The sequence below is a fragment of the Pyxicephalus adspersus genome, chromosome 4, assembly GCF_032062135.1.
Source record: "Pyxicephalus adspersus chromosome 4, UCB_Pads_2.0, whole genome shotgun sequence".
Lineage (NCBI taxonomy): Eukaryota > Metazoa > Chordata > Amphibia > Anura > Pyxicephalidae > Pyxicephalus > Pyxicephalus adspersus.
This window is the reverse complement of record NC_092861.1, coordinates 14186011-14208255: the sequence shown is the minus strand read 5'-3', so window position 1 is coordinate 14208255 and position 22245 is coordinate 14186011. Positions and strand designations below refer to the sequence as shown.

The following is a 22245-nucleotide window of genomic DNA, read 5'->3' as shown; positions in this document are numbered from 1 at the left end:
CATTGACTGGTAATAAATTTAAAACTGAATCATGAAAAAAGGAAAAATTACCCCTGCAGTGGGTCTATTCCAGTTTTGCATGGGTTAAATATTTGTCTTTGTCTAGAGAGAAAATAAAAAGACATTTTACTATCCCTTTCCCTCACCATCAACTGACATTCTTCTCCTGTTCTGCTCTGAGTCGCCCCTCTGTGCCCTCACCTCTCAATGCAATCTCTTGGTATTACCTATGGCAAGGCACCCTAAGGAGGAGCAGGTGATAAGGTAGGTAGGTGTATTGGGTTAGCTCCACTGCAAAAGGAAAGTATTTTTCTGGAGTTAAGGCTTTAAAGTTAGGGACCGCCAGTGAGGTCCCTAATAGCTAATCAATTGGCCTGATTTATAGGGAAGCTGAAATGCAGGATTAAAAGTAAACGTGATTAAAATGTATGTACAGTAAAAACTTTTTGGGATACTGTGAATCAAACTATAATAGCAGTCCCAGTTAAAACCAAACTTAAGGCCAACAGCTAAATAAACAAATGGAATTCAAAGGTAGCCATTTTACCAGCCAAAGGTTTTGTAATTCTAGGATTTACACAGCTATGCTACACATTGTCTTATCATAGAAGAGATCTGATCCTTTATTGCTGAAATTCATTCTTACAGACCCCTTCTAGACCTGACTGGACCACACACAAAAGGGGAACCAGCAGAGCTATCAGCTCATCATTATAACTCTCCTCTTACACATGCTCATAAATCAGTTAATCAATGTCAAAAATGTGAATTACATTTCTCCCAGCTAATTCAGTTAACTTACAAAGCTTAGTAAAGCAATATCGGGCCATTTATAAACAGATTTCTTTCTTCAGAAAGAGCAAATAGTTGGTATTTGCTTTATTTAGCATATTTGACTTGCTGTAATTTTTTTTTTTATAGTTTAGTTTTTATAGGAAACTGGTACTCTCTGAAAGTCATTACAGAAGTGCAGGGCAAGATTAAGGGAAAATGGATTCACTCAATTCAGAAAGCATCAGGATATATACATTTATTCTGTTGCATCCAAGAGGATTTACAAATTACAGACACATGGCTATGATACAATACTTGTGGTAGAGCTTTGTAATTTGACAGCAAGGCCTTTTTGTTATTGGAGGTAAGAGTGCTAATGGTAAGAGCTGTGGCTAATAAATGTTCATTATAAAGACACGATGACAGCTGGTGCACCTAAAACAGTTGTTGAATGTTGTTTGTATCTGGTTAGAGCTTCTGTATACAAGCCTCAGAAGCAAGCCATATGCAGTATACAAACTTCAGAGATTAACTAAATGTTTTCAGGTGCTTTTGAGCGGTTATGATGTGTTCAATTTGCCTTTTCCACTGTACAAGCCATTGCTTTAAAGCAGAACTAAACCCAGTCATCGGGCCCTGCTCTCTGTGCTGCCATCTTCTTCCTTCTTCTCTTCTGCATTCTGATCTTTGGCCATGATGATGTGATCCCGTGCAGGAGACGGGAGTTCATTCAGTCCTGGTAACCAATGCTGACAGATGGGACGGCAATCAGGCAGATAAAAATATTTTGTGCAGAAGTAAAAAATCTCTGTTCCTTTCTGCAATAAAGCCCTGCCTGATGTTGGCCCTGACAAATGTTTTAAGTGGAACTTTGGTTACACTTTAAATTTGGTGTATTACCTAACAATGATCTTTTTACTTTCTCCCTTTTGGCCTGGTAAATGTATAATTTAAAGCAGTTTGTTACATCCATTTGATATTTGCACTCTGCAGTTTTATCATCCCTTCCCAGTTCACCTCTACAACAACAAAACTACCTTCAACTACAGATTGCCTTGTTCCTATATTTTGCAAAGGGAGAGGTGTTTGAGATGCTTCCCATCCTAGGGTGACAACACTGCTTCTCCAAAAGCACAGAAGAGTAAATGATCACAGTCATCCTACGACAGAAAATGTGTGTTAACAAAGCGAAAATGATGGTAAATAAAAAAAAAGACTAATACACCCACCACATCTAAGGGTCAGTAATTTGCAATATTTGAATTTTTTTGTTCAACATTTTTGTATTTACATTGACTTCTGTGCAAGACAGCAAATCAGACATAAAGACTGGTGTATACAAGCCCCAATAGTGCCAGTGGAATTCATTTGCCATCTTTGGAGTCAGAAAGGAATTACCCCTCAAAGGAAACATGTCACAAATGCTAAATTTAAATTTCAATGAAATGATTTTATGAGCCCCAGATGACAAGAATATTTATTTGTTATGCACTTACGACCAGTAAATTAGAAATACCATAAAAAGTTTTTTTTTTCCTTTTTGGTTTTTTTTTTTCAATTTTTGTAAATGTCCTTAGCATTATACATTAGGTCCTGCTGTTTTTTTCCCAATTTCTTGGTTTTTGGACTTATCTAGCTTTCGGTCTAATTCTTGCAATAACTCTTGCTCGATTTTGGTTGTATCATATTCCTTCAGCATGTCAAACTCTTCCCAAGGTTTAGCGGATTTCTTCGCTCTCTTTATGTGTTTCTCCAGCAGATATTTTTCAAAATTAATGCCTTTAATGTTGAAGCGGTGCTGTTCCCAACGTTTGGACCATGGTCGGGGCTTCATCTGCACCTGTATCTGTTAGAGAAGGGAAAAAGATGGCAAGTATTTTTCAATAAACTATATATTGCACACATTTATTAATATAGTAAGAAAAATTTAATCCTGTCAATTTAAGGGGTGTCCATAAAATAAAGTTTAAACGCCGTCGCTTACAGACCCTGGGTTTACTTTAACAAAAATCTTTATTGAATTTTCTGAGAAAATTAAGTAAAGCTGCATTATTGATCCACTAGCCATCAAGGGATTTTATATAAGTTAAGATCCAATGATCCGAGAGTAAAATCAGAAGCAAAAAATAAAACGTAAATAAAAGGAGGGAGCAATGAAAAGAGAAAAAAAACGGAAGAAGGGAAAGGGGTGAGGGGTGGGAGAGGAGAGGAGAGAGAGAGAATATAAGGAAAGAGGCATGAATGGCAATGGTCACCCATAGGCCAAAACAATAGAAAAGGGACATTTATTATTTAGTTAGTGCTTCAGGAGAGAGATAATTGTGGCGAAATACAATCCATGGGTTCCAAATATCCATGCAGTAATGAGTTGATAACTTCTCATAAACCATAAAGGTATCCAGCCTAGACTCCCAAGTCCCTATAGGAAACATGAGGGGATTTCCAAGCCATCATAACTTCAAAATAATTAGCTTCTGTTGGGGACGAGTATAAGTTAGGAAGATATACCAGGGCATGCCAAGGATCAGGTAGCAATGCCCCATTATTATTATTATTATTATTATTATTAAACAGGATTTATATAGCGCCAACATATTACGCAGCGCTGTACATTAAATAGGGACCATGTAGCATGGCTTCTAATAAATGGTACACAGATTTCCATAAGTTTAGGGCAAGAAGTATGAAGGATATCTCCCCAAAAGTCCCTGGGTTTAATCAGAACTAGAAGCTGTAAAAGAAGAAAATTTTCCTTTAAAAGCAATGTGTTAATATCTTAGGAAAAATAATGGTTCTCAGTTTGTCATTTTAAAGCCGACTTCACACCTCTATGTAATGCAAATGCACTTAATAATGCTCTGAACTAAGGCTGAAATTCACATCTGTGCAATGCAGGAATGTGTGTTGGAGCGCAATGCATTTTAACAAGTACCTTGTTAATGAATATGTGTTGATGTGCACTGCATTAACAACACACCCATTCTAATGAATGGGGTATCAGAGAACAGCATGTCAAATCCCAGATGGCAGCTTCCAGCTGCTGAATAAATAAAGACAGATATGCCAGTGCTACAATCCTCTCTACTCACCGAGTTGACAGGGACTTCATAATCCAATAACATGACCGGCTTCATGTTGACATCAACAGTGCTGTATTCAGGGAGGGCATCTCGCAGATACATTAGGTTGTTGTCCAGTCTCTTCTCCAGCTTCAGTACTTGGATATCATGCATACGAGGACTGTACATATCATATCTCATCTCAACACCTGGAGAAGAGCATCATGAATCATGTATCATTGTAAAACAGACTTCCTTACATGTTAAAAGACTCCTGCAGCATAAGGCAAAATTCAATGATTCTAAGAGATTGAACTTAAGGACAGAAATAAAATGTGATCTAAAAGTGATGCACAGGGAGGAAAGTACCTAGAGAATAATAAAGCTAATTTTAAGAGCTGATAAAAAATATCCAGATACAATACTTATATATTAAGGGTTTAATCTGCCAAAAAGAATAGTACTTCTGCCTATCCAGTCTTGAAAATCACTCCTAATATCACTATGAATAGAAACTCTTTATCTACCTGGAGTTCAGCTTTAAAACAAAGAAACAAGGAGGAAATAATTAATCATACAACAAATTAATGATGAATGATGGTCTAAATAAAATGCAATACTATTTATATCTATTTCTTGTCTAATTTATGTCTATTTTTAATTATTTGTTCACAAAGAATTGGAGATGACTGTGGCTCAGTAGTTAACACTCTGGCCTTTGTAGTGCTGAGTCCCAGGTTCGAATCCCAGCCACTCTCAACTATCTGAAAGGAGTTTGAAGGTTCCCCCAGTGTCTGCGTGGTTTTCCCCTGGGTACACCTGTTTGCTCCCACATTCCAAAAACATGCAGTTAGATTCATTGGCTTCCCCATAAAATTGACTTTAATTGATTTGACAATGACATACGACTACGATAGGACATTGGATTGTGAGCCCATTCGAGGGACAGCTAGAATATGGACTTTCTATTTCTGACCATTAAAAACACTAGTAATAATACTTCCCTTACAACCCCGCCCTAAAAATTCTTGCTGTTGCTGTAAGATCACTGGGAATTAAAATTTCTCTAGAGAGAACACAGACAGATTTTTTTTTTGACCAGAGTTCCACTAAAAATATGAAATGTGCAAGCAGCTACAGCAAGCTTCTCTCCTTTACCTTGTCCCTCAATAACATTGCGGAGAACAAAGGTGGCACCAAGTCCACGTCCTGACCTCTGGATACAAATCCCCACAAATCGGTGGAGTTTTCCATTGGCATGGGGATCAGACATGGTCACAGCGAGAATGCTTCCTGGAAGAAACAAAGAAAATAGTGAATACACTACACTGCACACACCGCATGTTTCTATTTTATGCTCATATCACATGATCTGTTTCCTAGTATATAAAAGATCTCACACGATCAAGTTCCTATTCCCTGCACACATTACAAAATCAAAATCCTAATTTTTGCACATATCATATGATCAGGTTCTTATTCTCTGTACACATCACATGATTTATTTCCTTTTATCTAAACATCTAATATCAAGATCAAGTTTACATCACTGGATCCAGTTCCTATTCTCTGCACATATTACATGATTGAATTTTATTTTCTGCACATAGCACATGGTTGAGTTCCTATTCATTGCGCAAATTTGAGTTCCTATTTTCTGAACACACCACATGATCTATTTCCTATTCTCAATTCATATCTTTATGCCATTCTCTGCACACTTCACGCCATCCGCTTGCCATTTTCTGCATACTTCATGCCATCTGCTTGCTGTTCTCTGCACACTTCACGCCAATGACTGCACATTTCACATGATCGAGTTCCTGTTCTTTGCACAAATCAACCAGGTTAACCTGCACCCTGCACACATATTCCTATTGGCCAGGGGCCTAGCAGCAAGTCTTAACATTGCTCACAAGTACTGCAGCTTTGCTCAATCAGAACTGCATCATGTGGGAGTAAAGCAGGAAGTACTGTAAGCTGTCAGCAGTTTTATAACATTGTGACATTCTCTTTTAAAAGGATTTTTCTGCCCTTTTCAATGCAACTAAAATGGCATTCCAAGGATGGAACTGTTCACTCACCTACGTAAAATTCTGGAATGTCAAAGATTTTTCGTCTTTTAACCATGTCATTCCTTTCAATCTTAAAATAAAGGGGATCTTTCCTGCATCGATTAGGTATAAATTCTGGACTCAGGAACCTGCAATGAATAAAAGATTATATTATTAAAAGAGACCCTGTCACTAACCAAGGAAAGTATAGGCACAGAAAAAATAGGTATTAAACATTTACTGGCAGCAGTTTTGCAAAAATCCTTTACTCTGTGGCCTCTGACCTTGCTGTAGATTTGACTTCTTGAGGAAGTGTCAATTCCCTAGGACAGCCCCCTCTCGAATTTTCATCAAGTGTTTAAATTGGAACTAGAGTTCCTCAAATAATAAGTGCGAGCAGGTGAGATTTTTTATTGCAGATGGGACATGTCTCTTCTAAATACTTACCTTTTAGTAATATTTGCAGGCAGTTAAGGTCATTTTATTGCAGAATGAACATCATCTGGCCCTTCTTCAACAAAGTACCTGCCTGCTTGCACATTTTTTTTTATTATTTAAAAGGTTCAGGTAGTTCAGCTTTAATTAAACTTTGTGCTGGTCCAGCTCCTTCACCCCTCATTTTACCTCACTTAAATAACACCTAAGTGCAAACTGATTCTGCTAGGGCTGAACCCAATATGATGGTGCCCATCCAAGATGGCAACACCCAAAATCTTTCTCAAACCTTTGGATGTTTTACAGGTATACTGTATACAAGTAAATAGATACCTAAAATAAATGCATATAACCCTATGTGATGTTTCTTTAGGTATCTTTAGCAAGATGAAATATATGATGCCACATTTGCAGGGTATTCGGCATCATGGAAAAAGGGATTAGGGGCCCAGATACTGTCATGCATATTTGTATTGCAGCAGAATTACTGCATTTTTTTTGAGATACAGGCCCGGATAGTCCTGGAAGCATTCCATCCTTTTCCAGAGAAAAGAGCTGCCTTTGAAACATAGAAGTGGCAGCCTGAGGCCAGGTGTGGATCAGACAGAAAGGCTGTGTAAAGCCTGTAGACGTTTTTTGTCTGTGAATGACATTGATTCCCTGCGAGGGAAAACACTGGAAGATTTGTTTTCTGTTGGAGTTATTCTTGCAAATAAAAGTTGGCTAAATGCCCTTAAATTAGAATAAGCGTCTGAAATACCTCTTTGCAGCAAGTGAGTTGAAGCTTATCTCCCACAGTATCTGAACCTTTTATGCAATCAATGTACAGAAAATAAGCTTTAATTCCACCTGCCATGGCAATTCCAAACCAGACTAGTTACGTTATTGTCAAACAAGGCTAAAATTAAAAAATAAATGCAGGTACCCTTTTGCAAATAAAATAAACTTTCCTGCCTGATTGTACCTGTTACTCCTTTGCCCTATTCGTTTCCAAGGTCAGGATCTTTGGCCATGTTGATTTTCTGAGCCAGTATGATGAAAATCGTATGCATGCACACGGGAGTTCCTTCACTGGGGATTTGGGATTATACACAAAGCTTTGCAAGTGCAGCTCAGTGTACAATATATAGAGGTAAGTCCCTGAGTTAAGGACATCCCACATATGGATGACTTTTAGATACACTCATGTGCAGGATAGAGGCTTGATGGGGAGAGGGGAGCGGTTTGCATGATTTGCAGAAAAAGTCTACAGATTGTAACTCTTTAATGACCAAGACAAACTGTGCAGTTGTTTCTTTTTGCATATCAAACCACAGCTACTGTCCTGCAGTGAGCTGGGAAGCCTGTTTGTATCCATCTAGGAGTCATCCATCCATATGTCGTATGTCCTTAAAGTGGAAGTAAGGCCAAAATCACACTTACCTTCAACCCCACAGATCAGTCTGCCCGTTGGAAGGTTGCTTCTATTGGGTCCCGCGTCGCCCCGGTATTCGGCCCAGCAAAGAGAGAGTGCAAGACCCTGCCATCTTCTCCTCTCTTTTTCTGCATTCTTTTTCCTACATCACCCAATCTCGCGCTGAGCATTATTATTAAAATAATGTACCTGTTCTGACTTACAAACAAATTCAACTTAAGAACAAACCTACAGTCCCTAAATTGTATGCAACCCGGGGACTACCTGTAAAGGTACCCCGAGTTAAAACATACCTAAATTTAGAATTTTCACTTTACATAAAAGAGTAGACAACCTTTTTATTGAAAGTAAAAATTCTGTTGGTTTGTGTTTTATTTAAGTGCAACACCCTTTATAAAAAAAAAAAAAAAAAAAAAAAAAGATGCAGCACCTCCCTCTTAATTCTGGATTGCCTAGGTGATGAACAATGCATGGGAGCACCGAGCCTCCAGAGATACCTACGTCATGCATCCCAGGAGGCTCATGGCTGCCCAAGTATCTCAGGCATGAATGAAAGGAGCCCATTCAGCAATAGGGAAAAAAATTGCAGATCTCAGTGCAAGTTTTTTCCCAATCTACGTCACCCAATCTGGCGCCTGCGCAGTGCAAGATCGGGTGACGTAAGAGGAAGAACTGGGAATAGATGAGAAGATGTTGATGCCTGGCGCTCCCTCTGAACCAGGCCGAAGACGGATATCGCAAGATACGATGGAAGAAACCTCCCAACAGACAGACTGATCTGCGGAATTGAAGGTATGTGTGATTTTATTGTTTTGGGTTTACTTCCACTTTAAGGACATCAACATACAATATAGAGGGGCTTCCCTGCTGACTGCAGAACAGAAGCCTGATGGGGGGAGGGGTGGTTTGCATGCCTTGCAGAAAAAGTCTTTTAGTTGTAACTCATTAATGAACAAGACAAAGTCTCCAGTTGTTTCTTTTTGCATATCAAAGCACAGCTTGCTCCAGAAGTTAATGAATGTCTAGGCTCCATAAATTTTTTTTTTTTTTTTTGCTTTGTTTGTGATTAACTCACAGTGAGGATTTTATACATTAACTAATGCCATGCTGCCAGCCCAGCACACAGCCTTGCAGTAGAGGTGACTGTGTGTGTGGTGGGAAGGAGGTGAACTGAACCCTCTCCGCCCCCATTTATTCCCAATAGGAAGGCTTGTACTGTACTACATAGCAGGAAGTTGTCATAGTACACCAGACTTCCTGCTTTGATAGTGTGTGCTGAGCAGAGGAGCTCATCTTCACCTTTAACAATGAAACACAAATCTGATGCAAGTGCTGCTGATACAGTAAAGAAGAGGAAAACCATCACCATGGAACTAAAAGTCGAAATAATTAAAAGATCAGAGAGAGGTGAAACTCCATCATCCATTGGCAGAGCACTTGGATACAGTCGGTCAACAATCGGGACAATTTTAAAAGATAAAGGTAAAATAATGGAGCATGTGAAGAGCTATACCCCAATGAATGCGACAATAATTACCAAGCAACACAGTGGTTTAATTATTGAGATGGAAAGGCTGTTGATGTTTTGGATTAAAGACCAAAATCAGCGTAATATGCCTATCAGTCTTTCTTCAGTGCAAGAAAAGGCTCGGAGTCTTTTTAATGATTTAAAAGCTGCTCGCACAGCAAGTGAAGGCGAATGTAATGAAGAGTTTGTGGCAAGTAAGGGTTGGTTCTACCGCTTTAAAATAAGAGCAAATTTGCATAATTTTCAAATTCAAGGTGAAGCAGCGAGTGCCAATGTATGTGATACAAGTGATTTTTCTAAGATATTGGAAGATATAATTGATGAGGGTGGTTATTTGCCCGACCAAATAATTAATGCAGTCCAAACTTGCCTTTTCTGGAAAAAAATGCCTAAGAGGACCTACATTTCCATAGAGGAAAAAAGTGCACCAGGATATAAAGCATCAAAGGATAGACTGGCTTTAATAGTTGGGGGTAATGCATCTGGGGATTTCAAGCTCACACCTTTGCTAGTTCATCACTCCCTAAATCTGAAGGCACTACATAATGTCACTAAGGCTTCTCTTCCTGTTATTTGGATGGCAGATAAAAAGGCTTGGGTCACAGCTGCTGTCTTTCAAGAATGGTTTTTAAATCATTTTATCCCTGCTGCTGAACATTATTGTTTGGGCAAAAACATTCCTTTTAAAATTCTCCTTCTCCTTGACAATGTCCCTGAACATACAAGCACTTTAGTTGACATGCACCCCAATGTAAAGGTGGTGTTTCTACCCCCCAACGCTGCATCACTACTCCAGCCAATGGATCAGGGAGTCATAGCCTCCTTTAAGGCCTATTATTTATGGAGGACATTCTCAGAAGCTGTCTATGCTACTCAAAATGATGAGATGACCTTAAGGGAGTTCTGGAAGAGTTATAACATTTATGATGCCATTAACAATATTGCTGACGCTTGGGCTGAAGTGAAAGAGACAACTTTGAGAGGCGCTTGGAAAAATTTGTGTCCCCAATTCACACAAGAATTTCTGGGGTTTACAGATGATGAAATCACCGACACCATTCAAGCCGTGGTTGCTATTGGAAATCAGCTGCAGCTGGACATCACTGAAAATGATATCATAGAAATGCTAGACTCCCATGACAAAGAACTAACCAATAAAGACCTTATGGACATAGAACAGCAGATAATAGAATTCAGCGAACAAAAACAGGACCCAGGGACTCCAACAAAAAAGTTTTCTACAAAAGAGTTAGCTGAAGCATTTCGTCTCATCAATGCCGGAATGGCAAAGTTAGAGGAGCAAGATCCTGATACAGAGAGGTTCACCAAAGTTTACCGATCAGTTACCGAAGGCCTGGCATGCTACAAGGCTATTTATGATGAAAGAAATTACGATGAGATCCGTGCAAACTTCCCTTGATGCCTACTTTAAGAGACTAGTCCCATCCTCTTCATCCACTCCATCAAATTCTACCAACATTATTTAAGTCTGTACTGTATTTGAAAATGTTTAAGCATTTATTGTGCATGCACAGAAAGGTAAAAATAAAAAATATGTTGAGACAAACATCTGTCCTGATTGCATTTATTAAAATAATGTACCTGTTTAAAATTACATACAAATACAACTTAAGAACAAACCTACAGTCTCTATCTCGTATGTAACCCAGGGACTACCTGTATTTATAAATAATATAGTTTTATTGAACTATTATAGCATATTTCAGGCATACAGTTAAAGCACTATAGTCGCTGAAATGGTGTTCAACACCTAAAATGCAGCAGCAGACTGAGAGAGAACATATGTTCAAACTAGCAATTTTGTTCACATTTGGGATATCTAACTTGGTTTACTTATGTGAGATTTGCTGCAATAATAGGCCTGCCTTTACAGTTTGAGCCAGTATTATCCAAAGATTTTTTTTCATGTAATTATTCACTAATCGCAGAGGTCTCTGTGTTCCTGGACGAAGGAGATTTTTAAAGTGTTTTCGCTTTCACAGTAGTCGAGAATGCTTTCCCTGTTACTGAGAATAAATCACAGAGTGGTGAAGCCTTAGTAGCCTACCACCTCTGTTCCCAATATGGTAAGGTGTATATCGGTGGCCACCACCAACTGGTGGTTCACGGCTCTGGCCAGTGCGCCCCCCATTGGGGTCAGAAGAAGGACCCCGCTGGGAGGGCACACCGCCCAGAGCCACAGACCATGCCCCCCCCTCTCAGGGGGGTAGGCCTGTCTACTCTCCCATCGCAGGCTCAGAACTGGGATGGGACAGTTGGTGGTTTCTGGCATCATGGCGTCACTCTGGGGGAAGTTTCTTCTCCTTAGAGTGACACGCGTCTCCCCGAGCTGCAAAAGGTTGGCGACCACTGTACTAAATGTATACCACATCTGTGTTCTCAATATGTACTTTGTAATTTTTTCCTGCATGGTGTAAAGGTCTAACCCCAGGCTAAGTGGGCATTGGTAGATGGTGACAGGAGCAAAGAATATGGGGGACAGGTAACATTGGCAACCTCTATTACGTTTCATAAACTTTGTCTTTATTGTGAATATTTACCCTCGCTGGCAGAGTATCATTTGGAGTAATTACATTTTTCTCTTCTAGGAATTCAGGAAACAATAAGACAACTAAAATCATATTTATATAGTAATTACATTATTCTGCACTCTCATTTCTTGCCCTGGTGTCATCTAGACAGAAAATGCTGAAACCTCCCTAATGAGGTCATATATAATATTGTCTAACTGGACAAATGATATTATAATAATAATGATATATAATCTTTAACATGGGAAGCAAATATTTGATGTTATAACACACAGACTTCAGGAATGTCACTCCTATAACAGCATTATGATGGTTGTAGATAGCCTTAAAATTCTATCTAGACATGCACTTAGTGATGTCCCCAGAAATATATCTAAATGGTGATATCAGGACATCTTTTCTCATGCTGGTGACCTCTCCAGCAATGCTCCACGAATTCGGATAACCAGGGAAGACCTTCTGTATTTTATGTTGATGTCCTTAAAATGGAAGTAAACCCAAAACAATAAAATCACACTTACCTTCAATCCCGCAGATCAGTCTGCCCGTCGGAAGGTTTCTTCCATGGGGTCCTGTGTATTCCTGGTATTCGGTCTTTGACCTGGCACAGAGGGAGCACCAGGCGCCTCCATCTTCTCCCTCCTATGTCACCTGATCTCACACTGCGCAGGCGTGAAATCGGGTGATGTAGATTGTGAAAAAATTTGCTAGTCTCACTGCGCATGTGTGAGATCTGCAATTTTTTTCCCTATTGATAAAAGGTGTTGCACTTAAAACACAAACAGAATTTGTACTTAAAATAAATGGGTTGTCTACCCTTTTATGTAAAGTGAAAATTCTCAGTTTAGGTACACTTTAACTCGGGGACTACCTGTATAGATAACATTTTGGGGGGCATTAAAAAGATTTCACAGCCAGGTTGAAACGTCCTGATATTGTGTATGTATATATATATATATATATATATATACACAGTTAGATCCATAAATATTTGGACAGAGACAACTTTTTTTCTAATTTTGGTTCTGTACACTACCAAAATTAACGTTATATGAAACAACTCAGATGCAGTTGAACTGCAACCTTTTAGCTTTAATTCAGTGGGTTGAACAAAAAGATTGCATAAAAATATTCAAAAGTAATTGGACAAATTAAAAAGCTGAAAATCAAAAATGTTCATTTCTAATACTTGGTTGAAAACCCTTTGCTGGCAATGACAGCCTGTAGTCTTGAACTCATGGACATCACCAGATGCTGGGTTTCCTCCTTTTTAATGCTCTGCCAGGCCTTTACTGCAGCCGCTTTTAGCTGCTGTTTGTTTGTGGGCCCTTCGTCTGAAGTTTAGTCGTCAACAAGTGAAATGCATGCTCAATTGGGTTCAGATCAGGTGACTGGCTTGGCCATTAAAGATTATACTTCTTTGCTTTAATAAACTCCTGGGATGCTTTGGCTGTATGTTTTGGGTCATTGTCCATCTGTATTATGAAACGCCTCCCAATCAATTTGATTGCATTTAGCTGGATTTGAGCAGACAATATGTCTCTGAACACCTCAGAATTCATTCAGCTGCTTCTGTCCTGTGTCACATCATGAATAAACACTAGTGTCCCAGTGCCATGGCAGCCATGCACACCCAAGCCATCACACTGCCTCCACTATGTTTTACAGATGATGTGGTATGCTTTGGATCATGAGCTGTTCCACGCCTTCTCCATACTTTTTCGTGCCATCATTCTGGTAAAGGTTGATCTTGGTTTCATCTGTCCAAAGAATGTTTTTTTTCTTATTTTTTTCTTTATTCTTGAGGTTTATGAGTGGCTTGCACCTTGCAGTGCACCCTTTGTATTTACTTTCATGCAGTTTTTTCTTTATGGTAGACTTGGATATCGATAAGCCTACTTCCTGGAGAGTGTTGTTCACTTGGTTGGCTGTTGTGAAGGGGTTTCCCTTCACCATGGAAATGATTCTGCGATCATCCACCACTGTTGTCTTCCGTGGACGTCCAGGTCTTTTGGCTTTGCTGAGCCCACCAGTGCTTTGTTTCTTTCTCATGATGTACCAAACTGTAGATTTTGCCAATATTGTAGATTTTTGCCTCCTAATATTGTAGCAATTTCTCGGATGGGTTTTTCCAGTTTATGCATCTTAAGGATGGCTAGTCTCACCTGCATGGAGAGCTCCTTTGACTGCATGTCATCTGTTCACAGCAAAAAATCTTCCACATACAAGCACCCCCCCCAAATCAACTCCCGAGTCAACTGTCCAATTTCTTTTGAGCCCCTGAAATGAAGCGATTGTGTGAAAAAAAGGCTTTAGTTTCTAACATTTATATGCAATCTTTTTTTCAACCCACTGAATTAAAGCTGAAAGTCTGCAGTTCAGCTGCATTTGAGTTTTTCATTTAAAATTTATTGTGGTAATGTACAGAACCGAAATTAAAAGGTGGCTCTGTCTAGATATTTATGGACCTAACTATATATATATATATATATATATATATATATATCTTGGTGGAATCACTGGAGCCATCGCCAGCAGCAAGATAGAGGTCCTGATATTGCTATGAAGTAGGTAGTTCCCCGGTTACATAAAAAATAGTGGCTGTAGGTTTGTTCTTAAGTTGAGTTTGTATGTAAGTCTGAACAGGTACAATATTCTAATAAATGCAAACAGGACAGATGTTTGTTTCAACATATTATTAGGCAGTGTAATGTCAGTTACTCTATAAAATCCTCACTGAGAGTTAATCATAAACATAGCAAAAAAAAAAAAAAATAAAAAAAAAAAAACTTAATAGAGCCTAGACATCCATTCACTTCTGGAGCAAGCTGTGCTTTGAAAGAAAAAAAGAAACAACTGCAGAGTTTGCCTTGGTCATTAGTGAGTTACAACCAAAAGACTTCTGCAAGTCATGCGAACCTCCCCCCTCCAATCAGTCCTGCACAGTATCAAGGAGTTGTCCATATGTGGGATGTCCTTAACCCGGGGACTACCTGTAACTGACATAAGCTGCCTGCCAACCACACAGCCTTGTAGTGGAGGTGACTGTGTGGTAGGATGGTTGTGAACCGCCCCCTCCGCGCCCATTTATTTCCAATTTGAAGCCTGCTTGTTGAACATAGCAGGAAGTTGACTCTCCATAGCAGGAAGTTGTCACAGTACACCAGCCGTGCTGATTTCCTGCTTTGATAGTGTGTGCTGTGCAATGCTGAGCAGTGGAGCTAATCTTCACCCTTCAACAACGAAACGCAAATCTGATGCAAGTGCTGGGGATACAGTAAAGAAAAGAAGATCTATCACCATGGAGAAAAAAGTCGAAATAATAAAAAGGTCAGAGAGAGGTGAAACGCCATCAGTCATTGGCAGAGCACTTGGATACAATCGATCAACAGTCTGGACAATTTTAAAAGATAAAGGTAAAATAATGGAGCATGTGAAGGGCCATACCCCAATGAATGCGACAATAATTACCAAGAGACGCAGTGGTTTAATTATTGAGATGGAAAGGCTGTTGATGTTTTGGATTGAAGACCAAAATCAGCGTAATATGCCTATCGGTCTTTTTTCAGTGCAAGAAAAAGCTCGGAGTCTTTTTAATGATTTAAAAGCCGCTCGAACAGTAAGTGAAGGCGAATGTAATGAAGAGTTTGTGGCAAGTAGGGGTTGGTACCAACGCTTTAAAGAAAGAGCAGATTTGCATAATATTACAATTCAAGGTGAAGCACCGAGTGCCGATCTACAAGCTGCAAGTGATTTTTCTAAGATATTGCAAGGTATTATTGATGAGGGCGGTTATTTGCCTGACCAAATAATTAATGCAGATGAAACTTGCTTATTCTGGAAAAAAATGCCTGGGAGGACCTACATTTCCATGGAAGAAAAAAGTGCACCAGGATATAAGGCCTCAAAGGATAGACTGGCTTTAATAGTTGGGGGTAATGCATCTGGGGATTTCAAGCTCACGCCTTTGCTAGTTCATCACTCCCTAAATCTGAAGGCACTACGTAATGTCACTAAGGCTTCTCTTCCTGTTATTTGGATGGCAGATAAAAAGGCTTGGGTCACAGCTGCTGTCTTTCAAGAATGGTTTTTAAACCATTTTATCCCTGCTGTTGAACATTATTGTTTGGGCAAAAACATTCCTTTTAAAATTCTCCTTCTCCTTGACAATGTCCCTGAACATTCAAAAACTTTAGTTGACATGCACCCCAATGTAAAGGTGGTGTTTCTACCCCCCAATGCTGCATCACTACTCCAGCCAATGAATCAGGGAGTCATAGCCTCCTTTAAGGCCTATTATTTATGGAGGACATTCTCAGAAGCTGTCTATGCTACTCAAAATGATGAGATGACCTTAAGGGAGTTCTGGAAGAGTTATAACATTTATGATGCCATTAACAATATTGCTGACGCTTGGGCTGAAGTGAAAGAGACAACTCTAAGAGGTGCTTGGAAAAATGTGTGCCCCCAATTCACACAAGAATCTCTGGGGTTTACCTATGATGAAATCACCGACACCATTCAATCTGTGGTTGCTATTGGAAATGAGCTGCAGCTGGACATCACTGAAAATGATATCATAGAATTACTCGACTCCCATGACAAAGAACTAACCAATGAAGACCTTATGGAAATAGAACAGCAGATAATAGCATTCAGCGAACAAAACCAGGACCCAGGGACTCCAACAAAAAAGTTTTCTACAAAAGAGTTAGCTGATGCATTTCGTCTTATCGAAGCTGGAATGGCAAAGTTAGAGGAGCAAGATCCTGATACAGAGAGGTTCACCAAAGTTTATCAAACAGTTACCGAAGGTCTGGCATGCTACAAGGCTATTTATGATGAAAGAAATTATGATGCGCTCCGGGCAAACTTCCCTTGATGCCTACTTTAACAGACTAGTCCCATCCTCTAACATACAAATTTAATTTAAGAACAAACATACAGTCTCTATCTTGCATGTAACCCTGGGACCACCAGTAAAAGACTGTGAATAAGCAAGTAACTTGGTTTTAGTACAGAGGGAACAGTAGACGGACCTGGTGTCAGATTTTTAATTTTTTTTTAAAGCGGACCTGTCATCACATTTCTAACACTATATAAAAAGGTAGCTATACTGTTAACCTATATAATGTAATAAATGTATACATATATAAATATAATGTTTTTTTTTTGTTTTTTTTAATTTTTAAGGGAAGCCCCCTCCCTTTCCATCTTTACCACCCCAGGGGAAAAGACTGAAGGAAAAACCTGCAGCCCCCTGGGATTCATCCGTCACATATCCCAGGAGGCTGTAGGGTGCTCCTTCTGCACATGTGTCATCAGGGGGCTTTCTTGTGCTGAAAAAAAAGATGCTTAGACTCACGCCAATGCAGTGCAAGTTTGGGTGATGTAAAGAAGGGCCTGGAAGAAAAAAGATGGCGGCGTTCAACGCTGGAAAGAAAAAGGAAGCTGAGACAACGTGGGACTCGCTGGGATTGGTTTGTGGAGGGATATGTGGTGTCATCAGTAAAGGTAACGGAATTTTTGTTACTTTGTTTTAAGTATAGTTCCATTTTATTATTTCCTATTCATGTACTGTATTCTCTGCAGAAACTTTTCATGCTAGGTAGGCGCCCCTGTATTGTGACACAACTTTTCAGTAACCAGACGGGTGATTACTGAAAAGTGCCAGATGGGGTGCCCGGGAGTTGAGGAGAGCGCTATTGTTTTAATATCTTTATAAGAGTGAAAGAAAAGGGCAATACCTTCTTTGAAGTTGTGCCGGTACTAGCTCATCTTTAAACACCGGCTTGACGGGTGGCTGGAACTTGGCCGGCTCACCATCAGAGAGGAACCTGGCAGGCATCAGGAAACCTAAATGAGAAGAAAAATTAACAAATTACACATTTTGATTAATTTATAAAGCATGCAAATATTCTTCAAGTTTATCTCAGTCTGATAACACATGACATACACCTAATATGTTCAAGCTAATGCCAGTTTTCTGGCTGTTATATCGAGCTTCTGGCTTTACCAATGGAGATGTGGATGCTAATCATTTTCAGATATTTATTAAAGTGTACTTAAACACAACAATTTTATTTTACATAGAAAGGTATACAACCCTTATAAATAAAGTAAAAATGCTAATCTCTAAATGTAAAAAAGGGTGCAGCACCACCCCATCCCTGCGGCCATCAAGATACCTAAGTCACGCATCCCGGGAGGCTCGGACTGCTCCTTCTGCGCATTCCCCTTATCTCAGGCATGCGCAGAAGGTGCATCTTTTCCACTAAGAAGAAAGAAATGCCAATCTCACACATGCAGTGAGTTTGGCTTTCTTTTTATTCCCCTTCACAGAGGCTACCTCACCAAATCTCACGTCTCCACAGTGCCAGATCAAGTGGCATAGAAAGAAGACAACGTGAGAGGAAAAAAAAGAAAAGATGGCAGCGCCCGGCCCTTCCTCTGCACCAGGATGAAAAGGAATTCCAGAATTACGTGGGACTGGATTGAGGGACCTGCGCCATTGAGGGACCTGCGGGAAAAGGTAAGAGTAATTTTTTTATTTTTAGTTTATTTCCACTTGAGGCAATGCTGAGGGCTTTCTATTTTTGGTATCTTTGTGTAAGTTATTAGATTAGGAATACCAGGAAAATAATGACGAGGACATACATACTCCAGGCAAATGGGGGTCTCTGCTGTGATCTGATCACAGAACTTCAACACCACTTAGACATCCCAGAGACATCTAAACAGACACCATGCTCTAAGGGCTAAACTTGAAATTAAATACAGAATAAACCTATTGGAAATAAAGGCAATGACAATGGGCTGTGCAATGAGAGGACACAATGCTGCCATTCCTATAACTGAGAACAAGCTGATCTCTTCTATCACCTCGGACACACTGTACTATACACTCATGCTCATTGTAAAGCCTTCGGCCCTTTATAGCCCGCCCTGCATTCACCTGTCCGGTACCGGATCAGGAGCATTGACCTCCTGCAAACCGCCATGTTTGTCCCAAAGGCTGCACTGACAGCTGACATGCGCAGTAGGCGGTTTCACTCATTCTACGGTGCGCCGCTGTAGTCAAAATAGTGAGAGACGCGAAGTGCTCAGCACGACATGCGTCTAGGTGACCATGTGACTCTGTATCTTACTGTGTGACCATGTGATCATGCTCTGTTCTTGTTGTTCAGAAAGAATGTGAATGGGGTTTTGGCTTTTATTGTGTCACGTGACACTGGGGATATTTGTATAATAAAGTATATAGGAAAAAAGAGAAAATTAATTACAGATAATAAATATATAACAGGTCCCTTGTACAAATGTCTCAGGATTTCATCTGATTACAGAGAGGATTCCTCTGGTTACAGGGAGGCACCCACCAACCACCTGCATTGTGGCCGTGTCTATACATAGCGGGAGTTACATAGCAGTGCTGTAATGTCCAGCACCAGCAATGTCTCCCACTGACTGCCAATGTAAGGGTAACCTTCCTCCCACTGACCATAGATGTCAGGTCATCCTTGGCCATCCAATGGCATCAGGGAGTCCTTCATTCTACTGACCACCAATGTCAAGAAATCCTTCCTCCCACTGACTACCAACCTCAGGACATCCTTCCTCCCACTGACCACCAATCTCCGACATCCTTCCTCCCACTGACCACCAACCTCAGGAGATCCTTCCTCCCACTGACCACCAACCTCTGGACATCCTCGCTCCCACTGACCACCAACCTCAGGAGATCCTTCTTCCCACTGACCACCAATTTTCTGGACATCCCTCATCCCACTGACCACCAACCTCCGGACATCCTAGCTCCCACTGACCACCAACCTCCGGACATCCTCGCTCCCACTGACCACAAACCTCTGGACATCCTTCCTCCCACTGACCACGAACCTCTGGACATCCTCCCACCCACTGACCACCAATCTCCGGACATCCTCCCACTGACCACCATTCTCTGGACATCCTCGCTCCCACTGAACACCAACCTCCTGACATCCTTCCTCCCACTGACCACCAACCTCCGGACATCCTCCCACCCACTGACCACCAATCTCCGGATATCCTCCCACTGACCACCATTCTCTGGACATCCTCCCTCCCACTGAGCACCAACCTCCGGACATCCTTCCTCCCACTGACCACCAACCTCTGGACATCCTCCCTTCCACTGACCACCAATCTCTGGACATCCTTCCTCCCACTGACCACCAACCTTCTGACATCTTTCCTCCCACTGACCACCAACCTCTGGACATCCTCCCTCTCATTGACTACCAATGTCAGGGCAACCTTCCTTCCAATGACCACCAATATTAAGAAATACTTCCTCCCACTGACCACCAATTTAAAAGCATTCTTCTTTTCACTGGCCACAGATGTCGGGGCAACTTTCTCCTCCTGATCTCAGATTTCGGGGAAACTCATATCTCCCAGCATTTGAATGTGGCAAAGAAGGGACAAGGACAGAGGCAGGGGTACTTTTTGTGCGCAGTGGCAAACGGTGGCCTTGGTCCATTGGGCTGGGAAAAGTTTAATATTAAAAAAACAAACATAACATAACATTTGTAAAAGAAAGGATGAGGAATTTGGTGTGTGAATTGCTGCAACCTAAAGTTACGCATTTCACAGAAACTTTTTCATCGTTCATCCATTCTGTAGAAAGTCTGATGAAACAGATGAATTAGTGAAATGCATAAAAAGTGGTCATTGGCGCCATTTAGTGGCAGTTGATGGAATGACACCAGAGATTAATCCACTATTGCGCCGTGAAAATACAATACAAGAACACAGTCCGACGCTGTGATAACAGCTGAAAATCAATGTGATTTTAGCTTACTGAAACATTATTTAATAGAAAAGGAAATTTCACTAAATTTTGTGCCAATGCTATGATTTATGTATGTGACCAAAGTGCGAATCAATCCCACAACCTTTGAATTGGTATGCTATCCAAAAGTCTAATACACTATCTGTTGTACCTACAGGTTGCCTACAGGTTGCCCTCTTCATATCACCCCACAGATTTTCCAATGGATTTAGGTCTTGGCTTTGGCTGAGTCATTCCAAAACTTTAGTTTTCTTCTGGTGAAGCCATTCTTTTGTTGATTTGTATGTATGCACTGTCAATATCTTCCTCTTATTCCACTCTCTAGCAGACGCCTAAAGGTTTTGGGCCAAAAGAGACTAGTATTTGGAACCGTTTATAATTCCCTCCACCTTGACTAAAGCTGAAGAAAAACAACCCCAAGCATGATACTGCCACCGCCATGATTTATCGTGGGGATGGTGTTCATTTCTTTTTTCAATCCTGTCTGATTGCTATTCTTCCTTGTTGAGCCGAGCTTGCAGGGGCTACACAAAAAATAATTTGTGACTTTGGGCACTTTAGGATGAACAATATTCATATGAATAGTAACATTGAAGATCCCAATAGGCCAGTAATTTAAACTGGGGGTTTTAACTCTTCTCTACTTTTATTCAAAGTTTAATGACTAATAGATTATTATTCCCCTATATTACTTAAGGGATAAGTGGAGAATACAAGTGCACCTGTCTATGTGTGCAGTAATTGGAGACATATGGTGGAGCTGCTCTTGAACTTGACAAAAACATTTACTGTGACAAGGGCTGAAATAGAATAATGACATTTTTTTGTGCTGTTCTATATACTATAAGTTCAGGTGTGGTGGAAATATTAAAGCACACACCATTTTTATATTGTTTTATTTGTTTTATTAATATTATTCTCACATGTCCATTTTGTACTCCGCAGTTTTCAGCTTGTGCTGCACTTTGACACACATTATTCATTTTCAGTAAATTGTTTATTTCTGTTCCATTCTTATAGCCTGATACTGTTTAATAATTATTATTTAATAATAATTAAATGTATTATATATTAATATTAATAATAACCTAAATTTGGAATCCCTGCAAAGGATGCCAATATTAGATGTTGGCAGCTTGATTATGCCAGAGAACAGAATTTTGTGTGTAAATTAGTACATTTACATCTCACTTTTCCCTCCTTTTTGTACTTTTTCCCTCCTTTGTATACATTTATAGGTGTGGGAGAAGTGACTTCCTGTAGGGAATAATAGGAATGTTTTGCATATACATAAAACAAACAATGAATTGTCATGGAAGCTGTAAAATTATAATGAGGAGGAGGAACCTGATTATAAACTCACTCACAATGCATACAGAACTGAATAGCCAGGCCTGGTACATCTCTGTAATGTAAACATGGAAAAGATGGCATTACCATATGATGGCTACCCAAAGCTGGGCTGGAAACTTAATTTGAAGGCATAATTATTCAAATTCCTTTGTGAGTGTGTAGTTTTCACTGTTCTGCAGATATTTAAATCTCAATGTCTGGTATATGGTGACAGTGCAGACATATGTGTTTTGCAGACAATAC

The 22245-nt window shown here is 40.0% G+C and overlaps 1 protein-coding gene across 1 annotated transcript; it reads right to left on the bottom strand.

Moving 5' to 3' along the window:
* Positions 1 to 2233: 2233 nt before the first annotated feature.
* MRPL19 (mitochondrial ribosomal protein L19) lies at positions 2234 to 18867 on the bottom strand. Its single transcript, XM_072407445.1, has 6 exons — positions 18772 to 18867; positions 17564 to 17672; positions 5918 to 6036; positions 4992 to 5126; positions 3864 to 4042; positions 2234 to 2620 (listed from the first exon to the last, which is right to left on the bottom strand). The coding sequence occupies exons 1-6, from the start codon at positions 18848 to 18850 to the stop codon at positions 2354 to 2356; spliced, it is 888 nt and encodes a 295-aa protein (XP_072263546.1). The 5' UTR covers positions 18851 to 18867; the 3' UTR covers positions 2234 to 2353.
* Between the last annotated feature and the right edge of the window lie 3378 nt (positions 18868 to 22245).